The 22,770-nt window shown below is 39.5% G+C and overlaps 2 protein-coding genes across 6 annotated transcripts in view; both read right to left on the bottom strand.

Annotated features, from left to right (window-relative positions):
* Positions 1 to 1,726: 1,726 nt before the first annotated feature.
* LOC144073258 (protein LYRIC-like) lies at positions 1,727 to 15,649 on the bottom strand. The gene is made up of 13 exons (XM_077598955.1): positions 14,905 to 15,649; positions 14,673 to 14,792; positions 12,395 to 12,473; positions 10,046 to 10,297; positions 9,900 to 9,956; positions 9,672 to 9,812; positions 8,972 to 9,043; positions 8,837 to 8,905; positions 8,602 to 8,726; positions 7,898 to 8,008; positions 6,523 to 6,654; positions 5,414 to 5,534; positions 1,727 to 2,470 (listed from the first exon to the last, which is right to left on the bottom strand). The coding sequence occupies exons 1-13, from the start codon at positions 15,232 to 15,234 to the stop codon at positions 2,409 to 2,411; spliced, it is 1,671 nt and encodes a 556-aa protein (XP_077455081.1). The 5' UTR covers positions 15,235 to 15,649; the 3' UTR covers positions 1,727 to 2,408.
* A 4,311-nt stretch (positions 15,650 to 19,960) lies between these two features.
* Positions 19,961 to 22,770, bottom strand: part of ubr5 (ubiquitin protein ligase E3 component n-recognin 5) — a 59,085-nt gene continuing 56,275 nt past the window's right edge. For all 5 annotated transcript variants that reach the window (XM_077598227.1, XM_077598228.1, XM_077598226.1 and 2 more), the window contains exons 55-58: positions 22,331 to 22,444; positions 20,982 to 21,126; positions 20,784 to 20,869; positions 19,961 to 20,669 (exon numbers count right to left, since the gene is read on the bottom strand). In XM_077598227.1, coding sequence (XP_077454353.1) covers positions 20,457 to 20,669; positions 20,784 to 20,869; positions 20,982 to 21,126; positions 22,331 to 22,444 — 558 coding nt within the window. In that variant the 3' untranslated portion in view covers positions 19,961 to 20,456. The remainder of the gene's footprint in view (positions 20,670 to 20,783; positions 20,870 to 20,981; positions 21,127 to 22,330; positions 22,445 to 22,770) is intronic.

Genomic DNA, 22,770 nt, shown 5'->3' on the forward strand with positions numbered 1-22,770 from the left:
CTCCTCTAGCACACCTGAATCAAATGATCAACTCATCAGCAAACTGTCCAGAAGCTTGATACCGATCCAGATTATTTGACTCAGGTGTGTTGGTGGAGGGATATGGAAAACAGACCGGATAGGGGCCCCTGCTCTAAATACTCATAGATGTTTTGTCCTAATATGTATACTGGGTTCCACACAATTGCTAACAATAGTTGCAACCTAACTTTAACCTGTTCACACACACCCTTATCTGACATTTTCCCATCTTTCCTTCAGTTATGTATTCCATCACCACACGGTGTCACCTCAAAAACAATATATGTAATAATACTTCTATTAGGTATTAGTAGGTTTATTTATTTATTTTTTGTAACATCATTTCCAATTTCCATGGCCCAGCGGCTGAGTGGTTAGAGTGCCGGCCTCACAGCTGGGGACCCTGGTTCAGATCCAGGTTGGTCCACCTGTGTGGAGTTTTTGCATGTTTTTTCGGGCCTGCGTGGGTTTTCTCCAGGTACTCAGGTTTCCTCCCACATTCCAAAGACATCCATGGAAGGCTGATTGGACACTAAATTCCCCCTAGGTATGAGTGCGAGCGTGAATGGTTGTTTGCAGTGGCGGGCCGTCAGGGCCTTCAAGGCCTTCTCTGCTGGCCTAAGAAATATCTGAATCATATATTATATTTTGTCCATCAATACTTATTAAATAATTCCAAATGGTCTGTTATCTTCCTTTCATTGCTTTTCCCCCTGGTTGCACTGCTTCCAGATGTATGTTTTCATATTGAAGCATTTAACCCAGGGGTAGGGAACCTATGGCTCGGGAGCCACATGTGGCTCTTTTGATGATTGCATATGGCTCTGAGCTAAAATATGGAAACCGGTGGTGAGAGAGCCGAGTCCCGAATGCACCAATAGGAAGGTCACATCAGCACTGTGGCATTGACTTTTTTTTCCATTAGTCTTCTGCATCTATTCTCTCATTGATACTCATTGATATTCATTGATTAGCAACAGCGTAACAATGTTGTCAAAAGAATTCAAAGACTTTTTGTACTTTAAAAGTGGTAAAATGACTAAAAAAATGGCACATTTTCATGTATTTTGACTTTTAAATTGAGTATGGCTCTCAAGGAATAACATTTGAAAATAGTAATTGTTTATGGCTCTCTCTTTCAAAAAGGTTCCCGACCCCTGATTTAACCAATCACATTTCAGCCATTATTTGTTGCCAGGGTCAGAAATCTGCCTCAAGACCTTCACAATCAGTTCTGCGGGCTCTGCTGCATTAAACGAGCATCGATAAGACTGTTGCTTTAACCAATCAGAATTCGATTTGGCGACATCAAGGCCATTTCGCAGGCATAGGGATACATCATCGCTTTCACCAACTATGATTGGCTAGTAGGCGGACCAAAGCCAAAGTGAGCCAGCCAGAGATCGCAAACTCCACCCACAATGGCCAACGGAGGAAAACAAATGGATTTGGTTGCAGATTTGCTCACAAAGCTATTTTCCAGACAGACTTTTCCAGAAAAAAATGGACATCATTAAGGGCGGTCAACTCCGAAGCTAGCAAGATCATTTCCTCTCTGACCTTCCCCTTAATCATTTCTGCCTACTTTCTCCAAATAACCACAATATAAACTAGTATCATTTTAGGACTAGGCTAATCCTCTTTGGCACATAAAACAAATACTGTTTAGCCTCTTAAAAAAACATCCACATTTGGTCTTTCAACATATGGCTTAAGCTTTGCTTTTATTACAAACAATTTATTTTTTAAACAAAAAAATGATGATATCAACTACAGTTGTAAAATCAGAACATTGAGGACATGGTGTCTTCAGAGTCCAACATGGTGCTGGCAAAAGAGCTTCTAGGATATTGTAAAAACTGGAAGGTATTGAAAGTCCAGGTACAATAGACAAGTTAATCAACCGGATGGAGTTTGCTGAAACTGCACATATTATGAAAATTACACCGTCGACATGATCACATGACGTTAAAATCAAATACTTGAGTTACAATTTGACGTTTTTCACTCCATGATGCTCACTGTACGGCCAACGAACTCGACGAATGGCCAGATCAGTATGTCATGCTGAGCACCCTCAAAGTCAGCACAACACAACAATTTCATTACACCTACATTTCTAACAACTAGCTCCTTCACTTAGTTTCATCAATGGAATTACAAGACGGCGTATCAAAATCATGTTTAAAAATGAATTCACAAAGCATGACATTAGATTAAGCTGCTTCTAGGGTCACTTCTCCATCACCTAACAACTGTATTGAGTGTTCTTTTTATTCAAGTTGGGATTCACGGTCTGTCCACTTGACTAGGTCCGAAATCTTTTCGTTTTCAAGTTGTTGCATAATCAGGATGTCAAGTCTTTTGCATATGGTTCTCTGCAAAGCTCATGTCTCCCTCCTTGCCTTCTTCTTCTTGGACTGCTTGGCCTGGCTCTCCTCTGATTTTTCTTGATTATAGAAAAGGAAAAAAATAGAAGTGATTAAAAACAATTCAATTTGCATATCATTTTTGATGTATTATTGTCCCCAATATATATTTTTAAGGCCATTTTATTTAAAACATCTAAAACAAAAAAATGGCGTGGGGATTTTGGGCTGGTGTGAATAAAAATTAGCACACTCTGGAGGACTGATCCAGCACATACAACGTAGATGCAGTGTTGCAGCTAGACATTAATAATTAAGGGCCAACTCTCCCCCTGTAACAATTAAAATGGGGTTTGTTGGTTTTACAAATCACCTGCGATGAATGACAATGGCCATCCTGGATATCACGTACAGATGCCACAAAATATCAAGGAGCGACCAGCACATACTTTAGTAACTTCTCGGAATGTTTTCCAGGATAAAAAATAAAAACAGCAGCAATGGAAATCATTGGAATTCTCCATTGACCATCCAAATTTTCAAAATGAGAAGAATCCAAGGCCATTCCTTTTTTTTTTTTAAAGCAAGATTAAAAACAGTATCTACTTTGTTTCCTACAAGAAGCTTGTTTAGAACCAAAAGACAGTTGTTGCGCTATTTAAAAAAAATCTCTTGAAAAATGGGTTAGATGAGAAAGGAAAATTTCAGTTACACACTAATCCTGCCTGTGCATAGTTTGGATGAAACCGTCTCACTACAAATTCTAAGGCAATCGGAGGAGACAAAGGATGATGTACAGGCAGACCACGGTGCGTTTTTGTCACTTGCCATACAATAGCATCGCATCCTGTGTTGGATTTCAGCTCAATTTTTGATTTTGCATTTCACGATCATCACCTCCCATGTGTCGCACCCACAACTTCAAATTCCACCTTTTTACTTACATCTTCACATTCGTTTTTTCTTTCAAAGTCTAAAATTGTTAGTGGTGTACATCTCTCAGCCATGTTTCACTTTCTAAACAATGAGCATGTGTGACTTTTTTGGGGGGTGAACAGAAAATAAAATATGTTGATTCAAATTAGGATGAAGGGGAATTTTCATCGGTAAATATAAATGTCTTTGTCGGACAGGAGACACAGGCAAAGAAGCTCACTAGGCCAGAGATGACTTTTCTTCAGGAGGAAATGCCTCTTATAGGTGCCTTAAAGACACCATCAACAGAATATAATGCACACCGTGGCATTTGCTCACGCGCTTTATTTCTGGGCACAGGAACGCTCCCCCATACATGAAACACTAGCTTTAACTCTGCCTTTTGGGAGGCTCATTTTTCAAACTGACAAGCAAGAAATTAGCGGAGGCGGCTTGCCATGTTTATCTTCCCGTTCTTTGTCAATATTTCACAAAGTATGTGCCTGCAATCCGGCGGCCTTACTGCAACGCTGTAGATGTAGATTCAGATGTGTGCCATCTTTTAGTGCAAAGTAGTGACTACATAACTAACCATATTTGAAAGCCTAGCTTGTAAAGTCATCAATGCTGCTTGTTCCAATTTTGTGAATTTCATTTAGGGTTAAGCTATTGTTAATCTTTATAGAGCTTTATGTAACTAACTACTGATTACACATTTTTATTGAAATACAAGCAAGCCGGGCCCCCTGCTGGTTTAGAACCAAAAGACAGTTGTTGCGCTATTAAAAAATATCTTTTGAAAAATGGGTTAGATGAGAGAGGAAAATTTCAGTTACACACATCACAGCAAACGTGTATACAATTATGTACAGGTATACAGAAGCAGGGAAATGCCTTTTAGGAAAAATTAAGGAAAACTGATGGTCAATTTCAAAAGAAAGGATGACGAATTTTACCTATTTAAGCAATGTTTGGGTGGTATTTTTTGTTAAAACATTATAAACCAAAGGAAAATATGACAAAAATAAAAACTCACAAAATGTTTAGGATTAAACTACTGTTAATCTTTATAGACTTATGTAATAAAATACTGCTTACACTTTTTTATTGAAATAATATCTACTCATCTATATTTTAATACAACGTGTGTATAGTTAGCACGTCGGCCTCACAGCTCTGGGGTCCTGGGTTCAAATCCAGGTCACGTCCACCTGTGTGGAGTTTGCATGTTCTCCCCGGGCCTGCGTGGGTTTCCTCCGGTTACTCCGGTTTCCTCCCACATTCCAAAAACATGCATGGTAGGCTGATTGGACACTCTAATTGCCCCTAGGTATGGGTGTGTTTGTGTGTGCCCTGCAACCGGCTGGCCACCAATTCAGGGTGTCCCCCGCCTTTGGCCCAGAGTCAGCTGGGATAGGCTCCAGCACCCCCCACGACCCTAATGAGGATAAAGCGGCTCAGAAAATGAGATGGTGTGTAAAGTTTCATTCATCTTTTCTACCACATATTCGCACGAGGATGGCCGGAAAATGAGATGGTGTGTATAGTTTCATTCATCTTTTCTACCACATATTCTCACGAGGATGGCCGGGGTGCCAGTCCCAGCTAACAACAGAACATTTGGAGAGTTCAATCATTTATAACATAAATCAATAATTTAAATTGTCTTTCAGTCTTGCCCAATCTGCTGAAAAAGCATTTCCCATAGGAAACCCTGCAATCACCAGTGAGATGCTACGCTCTACAGGTCTTGCGGACCAACCAAAAGTGAGATGCAAGTTAAGGAAGAGGGAAAAAGAACAGTAACTTGTCCCATTCATTAATTAAATACCCTGCTTGTAATGTCATGGTGGCCTTATACTTCACATGACGTTTCTGGACTTGGAAATGGCTATAACATAACAAGAAGGGGACCTGGGACAATTCAAAACTCGGGGGGAGTATTTTGAATTACAGGATGAAGTTATGGAGAAAAAAAGTGTCATGCTGAGGTATGCTGAATTGACAATACATTCAAAATGGAAAAATCTGGCTAAAGACAAAACAAAACATTGAGATGATTTTGTTTCTTGAAATCGTTCAGCCCACGCCCAGTATTTTTGACTCACGTTGTGTTGGAACAGGGACGTTGATCATAACAGTGGTTTGTGCCTCAGGTTGCTTCGGTGGCACTTGTGCGGGAAGAGTTTTTTGAGAAGTGCTGTCCTTCACTTGTCGCTCTGATGGTAACTAAATTGCAAATGATAAAACATGGGTAGAAAAGGTTAATAACAAAATGATGCAATATGCCAACACCAGTACCAGAGCTGCCAAATACTCTGGAATTTCAGAAGTTTATTCCAGACAAGTAATGCAAACTCCTAGCCTCCCTAAACTCCGGAAATCCAAAAATATTGTCACCTAATTTTTTTTTGAAGCAACTATTTCGGAAAAGTACCAAATTTCCAATTTAAATGCCTCGAAATTCCCACCATCGCTATGGCTTCTGCCATCTTGATTCAACTGCACTGTGAACTGGAAGATATCAGTAATACAAGTGCATTGTGAATCATCCGAGTTACCAGTTCTGACAAATAATTCGTGTTGTGCGACTTCAGCATGGCAATTGATTCGGAATCGATTACATAGGTAGTAGCCTCAATCGTTTTAACATTTTTGTTTTTTTCAAGAGGGAAGTAAGTATTATTAAGGCTGACTAAACCACCAGTCTTCTGTTTTGAAACAAATTCTATATTTTCCAGGGTTGTTCTAAAGGAATTCAAGTAGGAGTACACAGCACTTATCAATATGCCTACTTGGAATAAGCGCAAAATCAATCACAATTTGGATGAAACTTTTAAGAAATCCAGACACTCGCAGAAGTTTATTGCTTCTTATTCGACGGAATATCCCATGTTGAAGCCGTCTCCAAAAGGACCGACATTTGCACATTGCACAACATGCATGTGCAACTTCAGCGTGACACATGATGGAAATACTAACTGTAAAACGCACGTAAAGGACCCTAAAACAAAGATAAACTTTCATTATGCTGTACTTTTTCAAGTTTGCGAAAACACTTTCAATTAATGTAAAAACAATAAGTTTGATTTAAACTGTCATGTTATTTTATATCGATTTTGCGTGAATCGCATTAACTACGGATAAACTCTGGAAATGGTACAAGTGTACTCCTGAAATGGGGTCGACAGACGTTGGCAGCTCTGCCAGTACTTACCACGACAGCAGCAGATGGTCCTTGAGTAGGGGGTGGCTGCTGCTTCTGTTTCTTCTTTTTCGTAGTCGTCGTAGTGGTCTCCTTCTCCTTCAATGGGACTGGAGGTTCAACATTTTTCTCTGGCATTTCATTCTAAGCATTAGAAAACACACAAGCTCAGTTAGAATTTTATTTTGCGAGCTTGATGAAAATTTGATCCGTAGAAATTACATGTTCACTCCTGAAAAGGAAAATCTGAGTTTTAAGCTGCTTCAATGTCGAAAATGACATGAAGGCAATATTTGAGAGGTAACAAGATACTTAAGTCATGAAAATATGGGGACGATTGACAAAATAACATTAACCCCCTCTCTTACTCAAATTGCCCATGTTATAGCTCTTAGTATAAAGTTGTTAGATCACGTGTCAAAGTGGCGGCCCGGGGGCCAAATCTGGCCCGCCGCATCATTTTGTGTGGCCCGGGAAAGTAAATCATGAGTGCCGACTTTCTATTTTAGGATCAAATTAAAATGAAGAGTATAGATGTATATTAAATTTCCTGATTTCCCCCCTTTAAAATCAATAATTGTAATTTTTTTAATGGGTTTTTTCTGTGTTTTTAGTTCAAAAATCATTTTGTAAAATCTAAAAATATTTTTAAAAAGCTACAATAAACATTGTTTTAGAGCTATAAAAAATAAATATTCAGGGCTTTTAATCAAGTTCTTTTAATCCATTTATTTAAAAAAATCTAAATATTATATCTAAAATGGTCCGACCCACATGAAATCGAGTTGACGTTAACGCGGCCCGCGAACCAACCCGAATCTGACACCCCTGTGTTGGATAGTTGCTATTTGTTTTACTTCTTTTTTGGGATACAATTAACTCTAGTGCATCCCACCTTTACACCCATGCAGGAGATCTTTATTTGAGAAACTAGAAATCACAATGAGGGCCAACAAAAGCTAAATTCTTTAAGGATGTTAATGTGAGCTTGGATGTAGCATTTGTTGTTTTTTTTCCACTGGAACTCAAATTGTGACAACACACTTTATATGACACTGACATTTTTAAGCAACATTTGTAGCATATGGCAGGGACTGAGATACTACCCAAAGGGCCGCAGTGGTGCAGAATTTCCTTGTAATCTTTTCACCAATTGGGTGTCTTTCATGTGTAATCCAGTTAACAGCAGTCATGTGCTGCTTGGTTTAGCAGAGACCTGATTGGTTAAATTCCCTTAAGAAAAATGAGGACTCACAGCAGTCCTTAGGGACCGGTTTTGAGACCTCTGGTGTACAGCACGAATGAAATTGTCATTATATAATATTCAGCAACATTTACTCCAACGATACATACATGTGCAAGTGTGAAGAAATTACAGGAACATTACCTGGCCTGTTTCTCCTTCGTCAGCTGCCTTTTTCTTTTTCTTCCTCTTCTTTTTGCTTTTACCAGCTCCATCAGCAGCAGACTCTTCAGTATTCTTTTCATCGTCGTCATCCTGACACAACATTACAAAAGATTCTCTATTATTGTTCATACAGGATTTTTTTTTTCTAAAAGAGGCAAGTGAAAAAGGAACAAATAAATACTGTAAATAAAGGAAGCTAACATTTTATATCTGAAAGATGGAGGTGAGGGCGGGAGGTTCGGCGGACAAGTTTGAGCCATTTTCTGGTCCCAGCTGACTTGGTTCAACCAGCCTGCCATGCATGTTTTCGGAATGTGGTATGCTAAATTTAATATTTAACTGAAACCTGATCCAAACAACCAATGAGTTATGGAAAGAGATCCCTGCCCAAGATTGTTCATACCACTGAATGTCGTTAAAAGGTGTATCTTGCATTACCTCTGTAGTAATCTGACTAAACTATAACTGCAATATGATATCATATCTCCCAGTAAGCATCAAAAGCAAGCCCTGTCAACTTTAAATAAATTAGAATTTTGATTCAGTTCTTGAATTAGATGCATATTTTTTCATGTCATGGAGCATTACATCGTGACCGTGAGCAATAGAGGAAAACAACCTAACCAGAACCTTCTTCAATATATGTTATTGTTCTGCAAGATTTAAGTTATCTTTGTACTTACAGCAGTTGCACTCAGATTGGGTTCAGCTGGTTCACTTGGGGGCTGCTGAAGCATGGGCTCCTCGTAGTTGCCCCAAACTTCAGAGGGGGCATTCCAGTCAGAGCTAAGTTCTGCTGAACCACCATCTGAATTGGAATCAGAAAGTAAGTGAAGTGAGTATATGGTGGAAAGAATTGGTGTCTCCGTGGATGGAGGAAGGTGAAGTTTGGGGGGAAAAAAAGTTGAAAATCCTTACTGAATCCAGACCACTCATCATCAACCTCAGGCTGACTCAGCCATGGCGTGTTGTCCACCAACTGTGCATCTAAAAACACAAAACACCTTGAGACTGCTTTTCGTTCCAGTAGCGACGCGGCGCAAACAAACTTACCAGCTGTGCCAACTCCTAGTTTAGTAAAGGAAAGCATGTCAGCTGGAACCCTATCGATCACAGTCCATGAATCTAGGGAATAAAATTGTTTTCCATATGTATGCTCATTGAAACATACATAATGTTAGAAGATTTGCGTGCATGTAAATTTGCTTCAATGATGGGCGGAGTTAAAATCATTGCCGTCATTCTTCACTTCTGCCATGTTGTTGCTTTGGAAAACGCTTCAGATGTTGTCTGAAATATTTAACTCTCTGGCTCCACCATATCTTGATTTGCAAATCAATGTGTCAAAATGTAAAGTACATTTGATAGCCCAGCGATGACAAGTTTGGCACAAGTCTGATATCAAACATAAAGCTGAAATTCCACGGTGGTCAGGTGGCGTAATTGCCGTTTAAAATTATGGCATTTTTATCAAGTTTTTATTATTGTTGACAAAAAAAAATCACGATAATTATTGTTATCGTTTTATCACCGAGCTCTAGTTTGCCCCTTCTAAGAGTCAAGCAAATTTTTTTGATTTTTTTATGCTTGATTCTGAACTATCATTCTCATATTAGGCTCCTGTAGTTGCTTGTTACATAGACATGATCAAGTCAAATTAAAAAATGGGATGATTGTAGCAAAGGTCGATTACTGTATTTTAAAAAAAAATCTATTTCCATTCATTCTTTAAAAATAATGCGACTCCATTTACCATCAATGTCCGTCTTCCATAGTGGTGCTGGTTCTCTCGTTGCTGTCCACGGGCCTTTAGTCTTTGGAGCAACAGGTTGAGGTACCTTATGTGTTTGACTGTCAGCCACACCTGCTGCTATTAATGGTGCATCACTGTTAACTGATACCAACAAAGACACACTTGGTAGTAAGTCTCATACACATCGATCAAGTTATTGACAACACAGAGTAGTTCAAAGATAATTACCATGAGAGACAGTGGCGGTAACCTTTTCCTTTTCTGCAGTCACTTTTGATTGCTCGACTGCAAAAGGAGTAAAGTCAATAAAATGAACTATTAATAATATTGAACTTAGGACTGTGGAACTGTGTGATGATTCACGAAAAGCCAACCTTTTTTCTTCTTCTGAGCAGCAGGTGGAGTAGGTGCTGATGTCTTACGTTGCTCTGGAGTAATGCTCACAGGAGTTCCACTGCGGCCACCACCGTTGCCGACGCTGGCACCGGTGGTACCAGTGGTGCCGCTGCCGCCGCCGCCGCCACCGCCACCACCGCCACCACCTCCAGGACTGGCAGATCCATCGCTTTTGTCCTTTTTGCGTTGTTCGCGTTTTTCCTTGTTACTGACCTTGGTCTCCCATGTACCTGAAATGTGCAATAAATTGCAATTTTAAGAAAAAGTTGTATGCCAAGCAGATGAATGTGTGTCCAGTCTATTTCATGAATAATATTCCTCTTCCAACCAAATGTGCCATTGCATAAAGCACGTCTCTGCAACTTGGTAAAGTGCAATCGTGATAAATATTTTAACTATTATGCCCTTAAATCAGGCCCACTAGAGGCCAGGTCCTGGGTGTGGCCGTACCCTCAACACCTCAGTAGCTTCTGTCCGGGTTTTGAATAATGTAACCAGCAACGTATAGACCTTAAAATTAAGGACTCGAAAATCTGACCGGTCATTGCACTTAAATTACTGTATTTACTCACATATTTTGAACGACAAAAAAAGATTACAAAATTCTGCTTTGATTTTTTTCTTTTTATTTCTTGTTCGAAAGTGACAACTATTGCAGTACAGACGCTCCCCTACTTACGAACATTCAACTTACGAACAACGGTACATACGAACATGTCTGCAAATTGCGTTTAAGTCCAAAAATGTTCGCAAGTCCAATTTTGTAATTCACGCCTTTTTCGGAGTAGTACTTCTTTCCGCCGCTAATAACGACGCCTGGCGCTGTGAGAGCTCAGCTCACCCAGCATCTCCCTTCTTCTTCGTTGCAATGCGGAAGTGCGTGAATGTATCTCCAGTGTGCAAAGAACCTTTTTCATTTGTATCATTAAATATCTCATGCATCCAGCATTGAATATGGTTGGTAAAAAGCTAAAGGCTTCTATTGAGGGAGTTGCAAGGAAGAGGCAAGCCATTTCTTCTGAAACGAGTGGCAATAATAACGAAGCTTGATGCGCGTGAGAGTGGTAAGCGTTTCACGGGCATTGAATCGTTCGACCGTCAGTACCATTTATAAACAGAAAGATCGAGCAGCAGGACCCAAATATTGAACGTTGCACAAAGTTTGCAAATCAATTGAATGATGCCATACAGTGCTAACGCATCATTTATGATGAAAAAAAGAAGAAAACTGTGCAATCGTCATTAGGTCGCTTCTTTTGGCCAGTTTCCAATACATACATCTCTCTCTCTCTCTCTCTCTCTCTACAGTACTGTACATATTCTCTCCATTTTATTAAATGTTTTTTTTTTCAGTACAAACCAATGCGTGTTACTTATACAAGCCTTAAACATACAAATGCACTTATATAAACCTTCAATATACTTATATCGGCCTTAAACATAAATTATAATACAAAATATAGCACTGAATCAACTTACAAACAAATTCAACTTATGAACAATCGCTCGGAACCAATTGCGTTCGTAAGTAGGGGAGCGTCTGTACTATGAAAAAAATCAAGATATTTTGACATTAGAAGCAATTTGGCCACCGTATCTTAAACTTCTGGTGAGAACATTTTAATTTATGTCATTAAAAAGCATCGGGTTCTCATCAAGATAGACATTTCTTTTTTCAAATTGAATAATTTGATATTTTGCATTAACAAAAACAGGCATATTAACTTCCTTATGATATTGACCCTAATAATTGCTTTTTATTAATACAGTATCTCAGAAATACCACTTGTGATGATGTTTCTTAAGAATTTCCCTTTAAAGTCACACTTTTGTACTTCTTATTAAAACCATGAATATGGAGGTGAAAATTGGGAATCGGGAGGGCGGCGTTATATGCGAGAAATTGTGAAATTGAAAAATTTCAAGGCAACTTTAAGGGTGCGCTTATACACGAGTAAATACGGTTTGTGCTCATCATTCATCACTGTGGGTGAATCCCACAGCCTTGCTGAAACACTGCACTGTACTCGTGGAGCAGCAATGTGACATGCTACATCAAAGGACAGCAACTCAAGAACGAGCAAATTCATCTTATTTTCCTTCATTTGATAATTTCTGTTTTTAGACAAGGTTCTGAGAAATATTGTGCCTAATAAATTGAAGCATTTCTAAGGACTATGCAAGTTTCAAAACCTTGAAATCACAGTAAAATCCAAGCATTTTCAAAGATTTCAAGCACCTGTACGAACCCAGTTATTAGGTCATGCAAACATTAAAAGAAGACAGGCCATGACTTTAATACTTTACTTAATACCATTCAACTTTACCTTCCTCAGGCTCTTTCACAACAGTTGTTCCGACAGTCTCCTTCACCGGCTGTTTGGCCTTCTTCTTGGACTTCTTTGTCTAGAGAAAAAGAACACAGAATTGATTTGGTTGGAACGTGACCTAGAAAAAAAAAGTAGTAACACAGTATGTAATCTGAAATGCAGTCAACCGAATAAGCATACTCAGTGTTGACCGGTAAGCCAAAAATAATAAGATTAAGATAAAAATGACAAACATTCTTCTAGTTTTCCAAAGTTCTGAGGATGTGTAGAATAAATATTAAATTTCAACATCTGTCAACAAAGATTTGTTCATGCCTCACATACCTGGAACTCAATACCAACTACCATAGGTGAACTCCCATTTCTGAACCTCTTTACTAATTATCTAAAAGTCCGGCTGCTGGATGAACAACATTGTTGTCACAACACTGCCTAGACCTATGTTATTTGTGTGTCTCATTGTCCTGCTTTTTTTCCTTACCGTTTCCTTATTGATTTTATCGTGTTTTTAACATCAACCTGCCCGATGGACTAAATATGGAAATTAGCCTTTGGCTATAATCTTGTATATTTACATGTACATGTTCATAAATGTGTTGTCCCTTTCTTAAATCAAACTCAAATTAATGAATGAAATGAGTGCTTTGACCTCAGTCTCAGGTTAAGTCTATTTATAGGTAAAACTATACACAACCTCTTAACTAGAAAACTTTAATAACACCCATCTGAATCTGCATACATTGAATCTAAAACACCTATTAATATTGATTATTAATTGGTCCTATCGCATAGTGCAACTGAAAGAATTTATTTGATTTAAACCAGGCAACAATCCCCTAGAGTTGTGGTTTGCAGCATGTGCCTGTAACACAGTTACAGTTAACACTGAAACACTACACTGGCAGCTGCTGTGGTTACATCATTGAAGGGTAACACTGACAGACCCCCAAACCCTCCCTGCAATACTTTGCTTTTCACAGGACCTATAAAACATTGTCGGATTGGGTACATGCAACAGATTTCTAATAATCAAACTCTAAAAAACTCAAGTGTTTTACATATGAGCCAAGTCTCAATTTTGATGCTTATGATTCTCATTAGTGGTTGCGTTTTTCTGTGGTTCAGCACGACTTCTAGAACACTCATTACTTGTGTTAAAAAGGACAAATGTTTCAGAAGCGTGCACAGTAATTATGAAATGCTGCATCGTGTTAACCTGTTATAACTCACTGGCTTGCATTGGCGTCTAAACCATTTTAACTCCAGTAAAATCACTGCAAGGTGATCATTCAAAACCAATCCTCAGTTAAAATGAATTGGATGTCTATTTGTATTAATGGCAGGGATAAAGTTTTTCTAAAACCTGTTTAAATTGTAAAACAGATAAAAAGCTGCATTAACGATTTTTTTCCAACTTAAAGCAAAAACCTGGCTTGCTCGCATCTCTAAATTTTTCTCATATCTAGAGATAATTATTTGCTCTTAATTTTCCTCGTATCTTGAGCTGCTCGTATGTAGAGGTACCACTGTATATGTTATTGGCAGTGTTGGGGGGGTGATACCCAAATTGTATTCCTGATTTCATTCACTTTAAATTTGTTTTATTGACATTTATTTTATTTTTATTTTTTTCAGGGCAGCTCGGCAGCTGAGTGATTAGCGCGTCGGCCTCACAGTGGGGGTCCTGGAATCAAATCCAGGTCAGTCCACCTGCGTGGGCTTTTTCCGGTTACTCCGGTTTCCTCACACATTCCAAAGACATTCATGGTAGGCTGATTTGACACTCTAAATTGCCCTTGGGTATGAGTGTGGGCGTGAATGGTTGTTTGTCTCCTTGTGCCCTGCTGGCCACCAATTCAGGGTGTCCCCCGCCTCTGCCCCGAAGTCAGCTGGGATAGGCTCCAGCACCCCCCGTGAGCCTAGTGAGGATAAAGCGGTTCAGAAAATGAGATGAGCTGTGATGAGAACTTGCATCCAAATATGTGAACGTCTCACTTTATGAAGCCAATTTTGCTATAAAATTAAAATAGCTACGTGGCCTTTAAAGGTTTTTTTCCTTTGGCTGCTATTGACGTTAAACGTCCATTCCATTTCACTTAGGGAAATCCAGTTAACATTTTGCTCCCCGCATTTAATGCGGAAAGTTCTGTTCGAATGAAATTTTGCAATATCTTATCGATATTAGTTTATAATTTTATGTCCCAAATATATAATAAAAGAGTGGTTCTTTAAGGATGGCTAGATGAGGCCAATTAGGGTTAAATCTCTCGATTACCTCGATATCTTTTTCACTCTTTGTTTGATGAAGAGGTGCCTGTTGATGTGGCACTTTTTCAACAATTATGGCGTCTTCTTCCTGTGCGTCAGTGACAGCTCTGCCGTTTGCTTGGGCTTTCTGAAGACAATTAAAGAAATCAATGAACAGGGTGTACACTATTTATTAGAAGCTCATTTGGAATGAGGGCGCACGTTCATTGAAATATGAAGGGTGAGAAGTATTTACGTGCCTTTTCTGCCTTTTTCTTCCTCTTCTTGGGCTCCTCTGCTTTGACGGTCTTGTCGGTCCCTCGTTTGGCATCGACGGTGTCCTCCAAGGCTGTGATTACAGGCCGCTTCTTGAAGAGCGCCTGCCACAACGAGGCCCAAATGACGAGCATGAGCACCAGGCCGGCGCACACGGCGACAAGGATGACCCATGGCGGAATGAGTTCGGGTTCGAGCGCCAGATCGACGCCGAGCTCGCTTCGCAAGAAGTCCTTGCCTTTACTCAACAATTCATTCACGCGGCCCGCAAGCAGTTCGGCCTGCTCGGAGGCCGCGTTTCTCCAGCGTTCCATTAGTGCAGCAAAAGAGAGCTCCCGGACGAAGTCACAAATTAAAAAACGCCCGACCTAGCTTGCGCTGCGAGCTAAAAATAGGCGAATGACCTGGACATGGTGGAAAACATATAATGAAGAAACCGGCACCGGCCAGACTAGACAGGTAGCCAAATTAGCTAGCCGGCAAGATAGCTAGCTGGCTAGCCTAGCCGAATCAACGGATTTTTCCGAAAGTTAAATCAGTTCAGCAGATCGTAAAAAGCGGACAGCATTGTATTGGTAATCCAAAAATGTATCTAGCGTGCCCAGAGGCAAACTAGGTTCACCTCATATGGATTTGACTGGAAGAGGAACGGAACCCTTTCCAAAATGTGTTGCGTTCAATCTATCACCGGAAGTTCGAAAATCTGACACTCGTGCCCTGTAAACGGTATGACGTAATATTCCTCACTGTGTCACAGAGTTCATCCGACGAAACAGTAATGGTGACGAAAATATCTCATCCAGAAATTCAGTCTTTTGAGATGAATAAAAAAATAAATGATACATTGTTATTGAACATTAAATATATGCGTGGTGTATTCCGTTTTTTTAAATAATTTAATTGTGAAAGGTCGTTGGGAGCACAAGGTTAAAGCTTCTTACAAAAACACATTTTGAAGGACTTTTATTCTTAAAAATATAAATGAACATTTGAATGAAACCTCTGGTGTGGCATATCCTGAAATGATAGGTTGAAGTGACTCATCTCATTTTCTGAACTGTGGGGGGTGCTGGAGCCTAACCCAGCTGACTTCGGGTCAGAGGTGGGCAACACTCTGAAACCGGAGTACCCGGAGAAAACCCACGCAAGCCCGGGGAGAACATGCAAACTCTACACAGGTGGACCGACCTGGATTTGAACCCAGGTCCCCCACTGTGAGGCCGACGTGCTAACCACTCAGCCGCTAAGTAGAAGTGACTCAAGTGAGAAAATTTAGCATACAACCTTTGCATTAGGAAATCCGACATCAGACCGCCTAAGTAATAAGGAATATTCTTAATTCACATGCATACATAGATATCCAATTCATTTAAACTATTTGGACTGGGTGCTGCGAAGGTCCAGTAAAAATGGATTGGACGTCTAGGGCCCTCAATAACAGCCAATGAGTTTATCCCCATTTTAAACAGTGGCGGGCCGTCAGGGCCTTCTCTGCTGGCCTAAGAAATATCTGAATCATATATTATATTTTGTCCATCAATACTTATTAAATACTTCCAAATTGTCTGTTAGCTTCCTTTCATTGCTTTTCCCGCTGGTTGCACTGCTTCCAGAGGTGTTTTCATATTGAAGCATTTAACCAATCACATGGATGACATTGTTTCCTGACCCTGACTGAAAGACATACATTTTGCATTAAAAATGACATTTTCTGAATGAAATCTTGGGCCAACATTTTGCATCATCCGATACATTGGGGCTTTGAAATACTTCAATATTGTCACCAATCCGGCCTCAGTTCTGGGGTGGTGGAGTTTGCATGTTCTCCCTGGGCCTGCGTGTATTTTCTCTGGGTACTCTGGTTTCCTCCCACATTCCAATAATATACATGAAAACATGGTAGGCTGGTTGCACAGTCTAAATTGCCCCTAGGTATGTATGAGTGTGAGTGTGAAGGTTGTCCATCTCCTCGGGCCCTGCGATTGGCTGGCCAACGATTCAGGGTGGCCCCGCCTCCAGCCAGAAGTCAGCTGAGATGGGCTCCCAAAAACGGATGGTGGAAGAGTGTGAGGATAAATTTCTCCCTGTAAATAGATCTAGTTTTCTACTAATTTAAGAATTGCCTCCCCTTTCCATTTTGGAGCACTTTGTGTAAAGCTCATCTTTCCTGGGTGGCCCAACACATCCCGATGCAACAACCACAAAACGAAAACTAGAATTCTGAACTCCTGTGTCATTTCCTCTTTCTATCTGTGAGGATAAGCAGTTCAGAAAATGAATAAAAACGTTGTTATTAGACATGAGCTAAAATCGCCCACTAACTTTCTTATATACAGTCAGTTCAATGATATTGCAAATTCTCCCATTTAGAAATTATGGAGGGGTCTGAAATTTTGATTACGTATAGGTGGACGTCTACTGTGAGAGACATGCTTGGCTTCTTCCATTTTCTAATGATTGCTCCAACGGAGGACCTTTTTTTCCATCTAGCTGCTTGGCAATTTCTCCCTAGGGCTTTCCAGCCTTGTGGAGGTGTACAATTTTGTCTCTGGTCTCTCTGGGACACCTCTTTGGTTTTGGCATGTGACAAGTTTGAGTCTAGCTGATTGTATGAGTTGGACAGGTGTCTTTATGCAACTAGTGTCCTCAAACAGGTGCATCTGATACAGGATAGTGGATTAAGTGGAGGTGGACTTTTAAAGACGGACAGACAGGTCCTTGGGGGTCAAAATTCTAGCAGAGAGACATGTTTAAATACTCATTTGCATCTGTATCACACATAAATCATTATAAATCCTACATTGTGATTTCTGGATTTTTCTTTTTAGAGCATGATAAAGCGTGATTTATAGGTCTGTGTGTGTATGTTAAGATTCTCTCGCTACGTTTGTCCAAACCGTGCAACATAGTTTAATTTTTTTACAATGGCCAGAAATGGCTGTCGGATCCTAAGAGACGATGAATTGATGATTGAATTTCTTCACCAGCGTGTAAACTCAATCTTTTATTTGTTAAACGCCCATTCTTCAAAAGAGATTTTTTTTCAATAGCGCAACAATTGTCTTTTGGTTCTAAACAAGTAGACAATTAAAGCCAGGCCCCCTGCTTGTGGTTAACTAAAATGTAATTTTTCTTGAAGTAGTATTCGGTTTGGTTAGTAATTTGTGGTACTAAAAAAAAGTTTTATTAACGTGTTTCTTCAATTTACAAACGACCTGTTAAAATTATATTAACAAGAACATAGGTGTCAGTCTACCCAATGGCGACCTTGGGATAGGCTCCAGCCCACTTCACCCTTGTGAGGATTAGCAGCTCAAATAATAAATTAATGTAGACGTGAAGAGACAAACAAGTCACATTTCAGAACTTTCAGATATCAGGCGTTCGATACTACCGGCTTAAGGCTGCCGTATACTGGCTAACACGTAACTTGCAGACAACAAAGATATTAATGAATTCACGTGCTTTGCACAAATTGCCCTCTACTGGTAAACCTAAAAAAAATGGACACCAGAGATCGATGTTAATGGCTGTTGCTACGTAGCTACCGTTTTTCAAGACAATCGTTTCACAAACGATGGAGTAGAACTTTAAAGTTCACGGCCTTCAGCCTGCAAAAAGTAATATATGTAATAATATAGGCAGTGGCTCCATAGCCGGTAACCGGTCAAATAGTCCCAGGGGCTATTTAGCTGGTAACCTATTATTTAACATTGAGTGAATAGGGGATTTTCTAAACCATTCAACCAATCTTATTGAAATTTGATGTTATTGCCAATTGATAGATTCTAACATTAGGTGAATAGGGATTTAATGACCATATTGAGGCATTGGCTCCGTAGCCGTAGTTTCTTACTATTTACCCCACACAGAATACTTACCGGCTAAATAGCCATATGGGGCCATATGGGCTATTTGACCGGTTACCGGCTAAATAGCCCCTGGGACTATTTGACCGGTTACCGGCTAAGGAGCCACTGCCAATAATATAAGTAAGACATGCCAAACTCCTGAGAAGATTCAATTCAATAGGAATATAGGTTGTTAATCAATGTTGTAGTAATGTTCGTAATCTGATTGATGGTAATTCATCATTAGTAAAGTGCTCTTGAAGTTAAATAGTAAGATTGAGAAAATGTAAAAGCTAAAACCTTAATTTGTTCGTGTGTTGATTTGCGCTTTAATTTTGTATTATGGATTAGCAATAAAACTGTTCATCTGTTCTTCAGAACTGCTTATCATCATGTGGGTTGCGGGGGTGAGGGAGCCTAACCCAGCAATCTACAGGCAGAAGTCAGATGTACACCCTTGAACTGGTTGCCATCCATTTACGCACAATTTCGAGTAATCAATCAGCCTACCAGACATAATTGAGGACATGGGTAGAACATGCAAACTCCTCAAGGGCAATACAAGTTTCCCATTCAGAACATGTCGAAGTGCCCCAACCATAGCAGATGTAATAAAGCTATTATCTAAACATTTTTGAAAAACGTAGAGAAACCCAGCTGTGAATATGGAAATTTTGGATTTCTGCATGGAGAAATTCCCATTTTGGCAAAAGAACTAAAGTTACATTGCCAGCTGACCTACCCATAAACAAAATTTGATGCATGTATTTGAGACACAGGAAAGAGTCAGGCTGATTTTTTTTTGCTGGTAATGCAGCCCCTCAGTCAATAACGTGGCCCCAAGTTCTCTTTACTGCCCAGACTTTGATCACAGAAGTCTCCATCTAGAGTTCAAAGTGGAAAATCCAGGGACATGATTTGATAAAAATGAATAAAGCAGTTAAACAAAATGGAAAAATGAACTTTTTTTGAACGTTCAGATAAAGATGTGGCAGTTGTGTGTGTAACTACTACATACTAAATTACAACTAATCCTGACAGCATTACCCAAAAGGGGGAAAAAAACCCTCCAGGGGTGTAATCCGTGAACGAGTGTGTAAAATGCAATTTACTAGCTAAAATTCACACCAAGCAATTTGTTAAGTGCTATATCGTCACCATTTTGCTTAGTGCACAAAAAAGTCCAATATTTTGCATCCAAGTTTATTTTGAAATTCCCTACTCCCCCTGTACAAGAAAAAAACTTGATTTTCCAGAAAGGCAGCAGTGAACTGTCAGTGATAGTAGTACTTGGGAGGAACATTTTAATCACAGTGTGTTATTTCAAATACCTCTACTGCCGGCATCTTTGGCTGGGTTTCAGTAGACAGTTTTCTGTCAAACCAAAAATCCTGGGAAGCAAACTTTTCAGCTAATAGAACAGAGCTGTGGGCTCTAAATTTTACAGTGCCAAAGCAGGAATGGTCTGGGACTGTATAGATCTTTTTACTTTTTAACAGAAAACAAAAATTTAACTAAATATAACAGTTTGTGTTCACAACACAAATATTGTCTGGGGAGATAGCGACAATTTGTCGAAATTTAATAAAATTGTATAGACAAAAAATAAATCTACAAAAAGGAGCTAAGTAAATATTACACAACAGTAAACATGTTTTAATTTTTTTAAACTCTTTTTTTAAGCTCTAAACAAAACCAAAGTTCTTGGTCTTAATGGCTAACAGGAGCTTCTGTTTGAGTATCTGTTTTGAAGAATAGAGTGGCACGTAGAGGCGCGAGATGCACGTGTTGGCTGTGGGGAGGTGCTGGTCATCTGGAGGCCGGATGGTAATGGAGGGCATTGGCTGAAAGCCCTCTTCACTTGCTGGCAGGGATGGGCTGGATGTCCAGAAGTATACCTAATGACGAGAAAATCAATTAGTTGACCCGTGATGAGAAACAAGGATGAATTTTTACACTATTCTTCTACTGTAATGCAAGACAAGTGTTGAGATCTCCACAGCCGATCTTACCAGATCCTGTCTCTCCGTCATACTCATCTTTTCCACTATGGACCAGAACCAGCGCTTAAACTGCAGTAGTTTGTCTGCATTCTCCCCTGTTGAAAATGCAAGTCTTTATTCAGCATCATCGCTGTACCCGAGGAAAATCCGTTTTGCGAGGTTCTGGTAATGATTGACAGGTGCTAGATTCAGACTGAGCAGCCGTACCAGACTCATCGTTGAAGGATGTGAAGCTGATAAGCATCTGCACGTTAACCTCTCCGCAACCATTGACGAGCAACCTGAAGTCCTCAGCAGTGAGATCTTCCAGGGCGTTCTTTGGAAGTACATCCAGTAAACCCTTCCTCATTGCCTGTAGGTGAAGAATGTACCATGGTTGTCAAGTGACATGATAAACTATGTTTGCAAACCAGACACTTTCACTGTATTTTAAATAATCAGGTTTAGAAATGTTAGAATGCAAAATACACCTTATTCATGGCAAAATTCAAGCACTTAATCACTCAAGAAAAACTGCAGTTTTCCAGGACCTTTTAATCATGACCCCAATGTTTTTATTAAATAAACAAAATCAGGTTTAGAAATGTTAGAATGCAAACTACACCTTATTCATGGCAAAATTCAACCAATTTTAAGAAAAACTGCAGTTTTGCAGGACCTTTTAATCATGACCGATGTTTTTTTATTTAAATAAACAATTAGGCAGAAATAAAATATGGTGCCTTCTCACAAGTATCTAAACATCTTCCAAAATGACCCCAGAGGCTCGAATAATTTAGTTTGTAAGGTGCTACTATTCTACAACCCCCTGATTTGAAGAGTTGTGTTCCCAGTTGTAGTGAGCATTTAGTGGCAAACTGAGCATTTAGGGGCAAACTGAGCATTTAGGGGCAAACTGAGCATCTAGGGGCAAACTGAGCATGTCCAATAGCAGAGGTGCTGGAGTAGTGAAGATATGCTCTTCAGGGGACGGAGACACTGAAGTTAAGACCGAAAAAAATTTGATAAATGCACGTTCTTAAAGATTGGGACACTCGGAATTAGCAGGCCTATTTACAGTCACAGGCGCAGTGGTGAGTTCTTATTCTTGTACTAACCCTCGTTAGTCAGAGTTGTTGAGTTTTTCTCAATGTGCCTAACCTGATTTGAAATTGTGGGTTTATTATTAAGCTGGGTATATTATTATATTTATTATTTCTTTACATATTGTAACGGGGGGGAGAGGGAGAGATATATTTTTGCATACATATTTCATACAAAATTGGTGTACTTGTGGAACAGATGTTAATTTAATGTAAAATATGCCGTTGCTTACAAAAAACATCTGTAACCTATTAATTTCTTAAGTAGAAGTAAGTACCACTATCTTTCTTTAGACGAGTTCATGAGAAATACTGAGTTTAAAACTTTGAAGCATTTTCAAGGAATGTATGCAAAATTTAAGCATTTTCCAAACCTTGAAAACACAACAGTAAAATCCAAGCATTTCAACAACACACGAACCCAGAATGAAAAATGAACCGATGATGTGTTCATATGCAAAGAAAAAGACTCACATGGAGAGGTTGTTCAGCAACCACCAGCATTCTGTGTTCTGCATACTTTCGCACATATACGTACACATTGAGGGGAGTTACTGGCATGTTGACCCCACCTGAAAGAAGCTCCACCTATACCGAGAAGAGCACAATTATTTAGTTAAACCTTGATGTCTCCCCCCAGAAAAAGAGATTCTAAATCTTTTAAATGTCCTGATATGAGGCATATGCTATCCAGAGTTGACCAGAAGCAATGTGGAATTCCTTCCACCTCCAGAAGCAGAGAGTGCTTAGACGTATAGTTGTATTTTACAATTTTTTCTGCTATTGATTATTGATTTTGAAAGTACACGCAAGACCTTGTGCATTTTCAGTGAAGCAGGATCTTGTGTTGTGACATGCTAAGGTCTGTTAAGAGCGATTGTAGGTCCCTATTATAGTTCACAGAAAGAGGTCAC

Source organism: Stigmatopora argus, chromosome 4, assembly GCF_051989625.1.
Source record: "Stigmatopora argus isolate UIUO_Sarg chromosome 4, RoL_Sarg_1.0, whole genome shotgun sequence".
Lineage (NCBI taxonomy): Eukaryota > Metazoa > Chordata > Actinopteri > Syngnathiformes > Syngnathidae > Stigmatopora > Stigmatopora argus.